Source organism: Gadus morhua, chromosome 7 (genome assembly GCF_902167405.1).
Source record: "Gadus morhua chromosome 7, gadMor3.0, whole genome shotgun sequence".
NCBI lineage: Eukaryota > Metazoa > Chordata > Actinopteri > Gadiformes > Gadidae > Gadus > Gadus morhua.
The window spans coordinates 7,841,820-7,849,319 of NC_044054.1; the positions used below are offsets into that span (position 1 = coordinate 7,841,820).

At 42.4% G+C, this 7,500-nt stretch overlaps 1 protein-coding gene across 8 annotated transcripts in view; it reads right to left on the bottom strand.

Moving 5' to 3' along the window:
- bin1b (bridging integrator 1b) overlaps window positions 1-7,500 on the bottom strand; it is a 32,890-nt gene that overhangs the window by 9,990 nt on the left and 15,400 nt on the right. For 5 of the 8 annotated variants that reach the window (XM_030361432.1, XM_030361431.1, XM_030361434.1 and 2 more), the window contains 4 exons: window positions 4,582-4,667; window positions 3,749-3,824; window positions 3,387-3,442; window positions 1,756-1,800 (listed from right to left, as the gene is read on the bottom strand). In XM_030361432.1, the coding sequence (XP_030217292.1) occupies window positions 1,756-1,800; window positions 3,387-3,442; window positions 3,749-3,824; window positions 4,582-4,667 (263 nt within the window). The remainder of the gene's footprint in view (window positions 1-1,755; window positions 1,801-3,386; window positions 3,443-3,748; window positions 3,825-4,581; window positions 4,668-7,500) is intronic. The other 3 variants (XM_030361435.1, XM_030361437.1, XM_030361439.1) reach the window with 1 other exon arrangement.

Genomic DNA, 7,500 nt, shown 5'->3' on the forward strand with positions numbered 1-7,500 from the left:
CTGTACCGACAGCAATATATTTTGTTGTTTCTCTTTATTCTGACAAATGTACTTATTGTAAGTCGGCGAAGTCGCTTTGGATAAAAGCGTCTGCTAAATATAAATGTCAATGTAGAAAGACTGCGAGGGGAGCGAAGAACAAATAACTGATTCATGATTAATATGTATTAAAAGAAACGAGAGAAAGCGAGCAATAGAAAGTGAGTAGGAGAAACCGACGAGAGATACTGAAGGTGACACATTGTGGTCGTACGTCCCCACCGCCACTAGGTGGCAGCATATCACTGCAGGATAAACGGTAAAGGTCCAGCTGTTAAGTTCACTTTACAACGTGTGTGAACACTCTTCAAGTACGGCTGGAACTTTGAAGGGGTGTCGTGTTCTTTTAGAAAAGGTAATTGAATCAGGATCGCGTTTAACTGACTTTATTTCGAAAAGTTTCGGTATGGTAACTATGAGGCAAAAGGAGGGGAATTGTATATACACGCGTTGAGAGACACTCAGCAGGTCATCTATGCAAATGAGCTACCGTGTGTTTCGTCCGGGGCCGGGCTGGTGTATAGGGTGATGCCCCCCAACTCGCAGGCCAATGTGATCTGCAGGGAACCCATCAGGTCCCTGCGTAATAGGTTGATGGGGTGTGATGGGGCGTAATAAAGAAATAGTTGCCTTATAAATAAGTTATAATAGTTCAGTGTCCTGACTCCTGACCCAACCAGGCTAGGCCCCCCTAATAATCCTGCTCTACAAACGGCTGACTCATTAATTCCCTCACTCTCGACCTCAAGCTGGTGTGTGGTGATCTTATGGCGCAGATTGGCTGCCGTGCATCACCCAAGTGGGTGCTACACACTGGTGGTGGTGAGTTAGGTCCGCCCCTTCAATGTAAGCGTCTTTGGGTCATTGGAAAGCGCTATATAAATAAAATGAGTTATTATTATTATTACTTCAGTTTATACAAGGTCATCTCACACGCGGTCACGTGACTGCAGCTTTGATGGTGATTAAATGCATATTTCATGCGATAAACTTGTAAGCACAGCACAGATCAGAGCAGCTCAAGAAATATGAGACATACGTTAAACAAACACACACAAATGCAGTGACACAGAACCACACAGCAAACGGGATTAGACGCATCCGCAAAAAAATATTTTCGTAACCAGGGTAGGAAATCTGCTATCCAGCAATCATGCGATGGTATCGATAAAGGGGCGGAGTTATGTTTTTCAATAAATTATGCTATGAGGCTAACTATATAGAATATGCTATGAGGCTAACTATATAGATTATGCTATGAGGCTAACGATATCAATCGTTCTATGAGGCTAACGATATTGATTATGCTATTCGAAAAAGGGGCAGAGTTATGTTTTTCAATAAATTATGCTATGAGTCTAATTATATAGATTATGCCATGAGGCTAACTATATAGGTTATGCTATGAGGCTAACAATATCAATCATGCTATGAGGCTAACGATATAGATTAGGCTATATGGCTAACTATATAGATTATGCTATGAGGCTAACAATATCGATTATGCTATGAGACTAACGAAATGCAGTTTGTACAACAAGGTGCATGGACGATTTTGACGCGACTTTTAATGCAATTGGGTCAGGTGGCTACGGTTGTTAACAACGAGGGGTAAAACGCGGCCTTCCCTCGTCACTCGACAGACGTATTGCACCAATCACACCTGACGGCTTGTTGTTGCGCTGACAAAATGGCCGACGCACAACACTGGCCTACCTGCTGCTGGCCTCTTCTGGCTTCACCGAGGCACTACCATTCTTTCTGCAGTAAGGGGGCGACGTTAGGACTGTTACTGTCAGTTTAAACTGCACGATGAAGCAAAAATGTAAAGCAAATTGTTTTGCCATTGGATTGTGATGCGCGTACAATTCTGTTGAAAGCTCGCAAAATATTAGGTCATCTCTTTTTTCATTTTCAAAAATACTGCAGACTTTTTGCTGAAAGAAATAAATCTTCGTCACACAGAAATGCATATAGATATATTAGTGCTGTCAAGGGATTCAAATATTTAATCGCGATTAATCACATTGATGTCATAATTAACTCGCGATTAATCACACTTTTTTTTCTATTCAAAATATCGCTTGAATTGGTGCTGCTAGCCTTTTAGAGAGATCAAAGAGTGTTGAGAAGGACAGTAAGAAGAGAGACCCGCAGTGAATTCAACCCGGTCCACTTGACATCGGGTAGGTGCATGACAGTGGTTGGCCTACCGTAAAACTTGAATAGCCCAGGCTTTTATTTGTTGAAATCACTGAACTTTCGCACAACAAAACTTTTGCACAGCAAAGATGGGAAATACTACAACATTTATTATTTAAACCAATATGAATATTCCTACCGTACGTAGGCCTATACACATTACCAGGCTATCGAATAATGCCCACACACACACACACACACACACACACACACACACACACACACACACACACACACACACACACACACACACACACACACACACACACACAAACACACACGGTGGCGCAGTGGTAATCGGAAGAGTCGGGAGAATTTCCGGTGGGCTGTTAACGAGTCGGGGCTGTCAGGCTGATTACTGCGGGATAACAATATTGTGTTTATAAAAGCTCCTTGCAGTGCCGTCCGGCAGCCTGAGCTGTGCACCCGCAACCTCTCACTCACTCAACAGACGCAACACTCACAAACTGTCGACGTCGCAACCAAGTCGATTTTGTCTAGAGGGGAGAAACTGAGCGGGCCCTCCCGGAGTGGTACAGCCCAGGTGGGCCTTGAACTGCGGTTGGTCAGAAAGACGAAACAGCTAATGACAACATTGAACTCTCGTGCAGCCTCGAAGAGAGGGACACACAAACACACACACACTTTTAAGGAGTTTTTCACCCGCGCCGTATCCTTGCTTGCCCCAACAAGTTTGTGCGGCGTGCTGGTTGTTTTGTTTCCGTTGTAGCTAGATCCGGTATGGTGTTGTAGTTTTTATAACGTGACTAGTTGTTGCTAGACAGCAGGGGAAAAAACTACAACGTTTGCAAAGCCAAAAGAGCGTTAATCGCGTGATAAAAAAGTTTACGCCTTTAAAAGTTGTTTGCGTTGACGCCGTAAATAACGCGCTAAACTGACAGCACTAATATATATATACATATTTATAAGGACATTTCTAAGGGACCCCAAACTTTTGAACGGTAGTAGTGTAGTAGTATATATATAATATCGAAAACATATTTCATTCATGCAGTTGTCATCTTTCTGTTTAACAGTTAAAGCGTCATATTTCCAAAAGCCCCTCTAAGGTACTTTCAAGAAATGATGCTGATGCTGTTGCGTTGCCATGGATAAAGAGGCAGGGAGCGAGTATGTTGACTTACTTGTCAAGTCTCTGCTCGTCCAGCTTGGTCATAACATCATTCAGGTTCTGACTGAGCTGTGGACACAGAGAATACACCATTGGAGATAAGATACACACACACACACACACACACACACACACACACACACACACACACACACACACACACACACACACACACACACACACACACACACACATGCGTACAAGCATACACACACATACACACACACGGGCACCAACAGTATACATGTACGTATAAACACAAACGCACGCATGGACGCAAACACACACAGATACACACACACACACACACACAGTATTCATGTACGGACAAAAGCACGCGAAAAAAAACAGACACACACACACACACACACTCACCTTGCCCATATCTCTGTGGAACTTCTCCTGATTGCTGGCAAGATTCTGGAATGTGTTAACGTACACGCCAACACGACTACACACATGCACACACACACACACACACACACACACACACACACACACACACACACACACACACGCACACACACACACACACACCATTTTGTGAGCTATCCACACAACAAAATACAATACAAGTCGCAGGATTACACAGTCGATTTTGCGTGTGATCTCGTGAACATGTGTTTGAGAGGAGGTGGTGAATGGAGGGATGGAGCAGGAGGAGTTAGAGGAGGAGGTGGTGGTGGAAGAGATGATTCAGAGGAGGAGGTGTGAGGAGCAGGATGAGGGTGAGGAGGAGGTGGTGAATGGAAGAGAATATTGATATAAGGAGATGTGTAGGAGGAGGAGGAGCAGGAGGAGAAGGAGGAGGTGGTGAATGGAAGAGATCATGGAGAGGATGAGGTGTGAGGAGGAGGAGGAGCAGGAGGAGGAGGTGGTGAATGGAAGAGATGATGAAGAGGAGGTTGTGAAGATGTGGAGGAGCAGGAGGGGGAGGGAGGGGAGGCGTGGAGGAGGTGGAGGACCAGGTGGTGAACGGAAGAGATGATTCAGAGGAGGAGGTGTAAGGAGCAGGATGAGGGGGAGGAGGAGGCGGTGAATGGAAGAGATGAATGATAGGAGACGTGTGGAGGAGGGGGTGGTGATTAGAAGAGTTGAAAGAGTGGATGGAGTGGAGGAGGTGGAGGAGGTATATAGGACCAAGAGGAGGTGGAGGTGGAAGAGGAGGGGTGGAGGAGGTGGTGGAGGAGGGAGGGGGGGGGGGTCACCTGTCCCACAGAACGGGGAGCTCATCCTGCAGCTCCACGTTGAGCTCCTCAAACACCTTCTGGGCGCGGCCCAGCTCCTCTTCAGCCTATGGGGGACCGACATCATTAGGGTCGGGAAAAATAATTGATTCTTCGATGCATCGCGATTCTCTCTAGAGCGATTCCGCCTCGATGCAGATAAGTTAATAATCAGATTTTAATTATTATTAGGGGTCCGAGCAGCGACCCCTAATAATTCCCTCATATTCCCTCAAATTCTGTAAAATTCATACTGCAGCCTATACCGTAATTCAAAAACTCTTGAAATTTTCCAAATTTGTGGTACTGCACCCAAAGGTGGCGCTATTGTAAAAAATCATGAATTAGGATTTATGCGCATTTATAAAACCCTTTTTCCCGATTTCATATTAAAGCTGAACATGATGAAAAGAATCACAGGCTTCAAAAATAATCACAAATTCACCAAAATTGCCACATAAAATCTTTAGACCAAGCCTCACAAAAATCATCGAAAGTATTTATTTTACTTAGTTCCATTTGAGAAATATTGGCCAATAAATTTGGAGCATTTTTCTTATATGACCATTTTGTTATTGTATAAAAAAACTAGTGGTGGGCATAGATATTTTTTTTAATCGAGATTCATTTTGGAATTAATCTAGATTAATCTAGATTAAAATGGCAAACGGCAAAAAATCCTTTCGTTTACCTTGACAACTGTCAATTATACTTGGCAACGGTGAATTATCAAATATAATTCACCTCCGGAAGTTGTGAAGTGCCCATGCAAGTGAACGGAGCATAAACAAAAATAATTGACAGCTGAACGTTGGGAAGGCCCATGCAAGTGAATGGAGCAGTCTACAGCATTGAGAAGAGCCGTGAAATAATCCATAATAATGTAAGGTTTAGAAGTTAAATATTTGAAAGTTGTAGAATAAATTAATATAATTTATATTGGAGTTAATTTGCTAGAAATGTACTTACAATGTTTAGTCAGTTAATCATTTACATATTTATGTTACACAATTATTACTTTTCATATTTACATGTTTACATATTTAACACAGTCAGGATATTCTGTTGAATCTGCCTCTCCGATTCCCTCACGTTTACCTCAGTCTAAACTCTAACTTCTGATTGGCTAGTTCAGTCACGTGAAGGGTCCCGAACAAGGAAGTGTTGGAAAATAGATTGACGGCGATATTTTTTTTATCGTGCGATAAAGCTTTGCGTTAACGCAGCCGTTAACGCCGATAACGGCCCACCACTAAAAAAAACATACAACTATTATTAGGTGGATATCAATACCCCCCACTATTAATAAAACCAAATCGTGGCACTGCACCCAAAGGTGGCACTATTTAAAATAAATATGAACTAGCCTTATTTCTCCTTACGAGATTGACCTGGACTCAAAATTCTTTCATCATATTAATCTCTAAAATCAGATGCATCTTTTTGACCCTGTTCTTCTGCTCTAAAAATGTTTACTTTTCCCACAATTTCATAGGAAGCCAAACGTCAACAGTCTCAACCCATTTTGCCTATATGACCATTTTGTTATTGTATTACTACCATACGGCTATCATTAGGTGGATACCATTAACGGTGCACATTTTCAGATCTGTACTCTTTTAAGAAAGCCCTTAATTCTCTTTTGAAATGTGTGCTTTAGTTTTCTCGATGTTGTGTGCGTATCAATCGACTTTTTCACCATGTGAATGAGGCTTAAAACAGTTCAGGAATGTCAATGATTCAACGGGATAATGCCGTGTACTGGTGATCCTTAGGCTGAGAGTTTGAATCCTAATTAGAGCGTTATGAAAAAAGCTGAACATGACATCCTGTCATTGCCACTCATTTAAGATCACAACATTGAACAGCACCTGAAATTCATTAGGCAATCACCATTCCGGCTCATTAGTATCCAAGAATCGGTCTGCCAAGACACAGTATTGCATTAAGGGGATCTTCCGTTAGTGTTCTTGACTACAAAAGTTTAATTTCCCCTGAATTTCAACGATTTTTCAGGTATATGCTTTGAAGAAAGCCCTTAATTCACTTGAGAAATGTGTGCTTGGAGTTTTCTGGATGTTGTGTGCTTATCAATAGACATTTTGACCATGTGAATGAGGCTGCAGTTCAGGGGCCGTATTCACAAAGCATTTTATCTTACCGCTAGGAGTGCTCCTAACTCGCGCTAAAACATTTTACGTAGGAGTTTTTTCTTAAAAGTTATTCACAAAGCCGCTGAGACCTACTCTTACTAAGGATAAATCACAAAGAGTGAACTAAGAGTGACGCGCCGTTGCTATGGATTACGTCAATTCTCGTGCACGAGTTTAGAAGCAGTCAGTTCGGTGATTGGTTGTCAGACGAGCCCACTGAATCACCGAAAAACAAGGAAATAGCCTAGGCTAGAAATTAATTCCAATCAAGTAGTTATAGTGCAGTTAGCAGAATACACGCATGATGACAATTTTGTGCAGACCACGATAATGACGTTGTAGCCTGCACGTTCAAGAGATAGAGAAAGCAAACAATAAAAATACGTAAAATTTAAAAGAAAATAAATGTCATGAACTACACAAGTGTTGACTGATTTGTGCCAAGGTGTTTACCTAAAATGTGTTTTCACAGTGATCCCTAAATGCCAGTCCACTCGGTTCCACACGGCCAAATTCATTGTCATGTTGATCGCCATCATCATCATCATCATCATCATCGTCTGGCTGTGGAATGTTCCTCCGCTTGCAGAGGTTGTATAGAATGGCACATACAGTAATGATCTGTGCTTGCCCTCTCTGGGGTGAGGCGTATTTCGCCGTGGAGGACATGAACCGACGTTTCATCTGCCCAATTCCTCTCTCCACAACATTTTGTTTATGTTTGTGTGCTCTAGCATATATGGAAGAA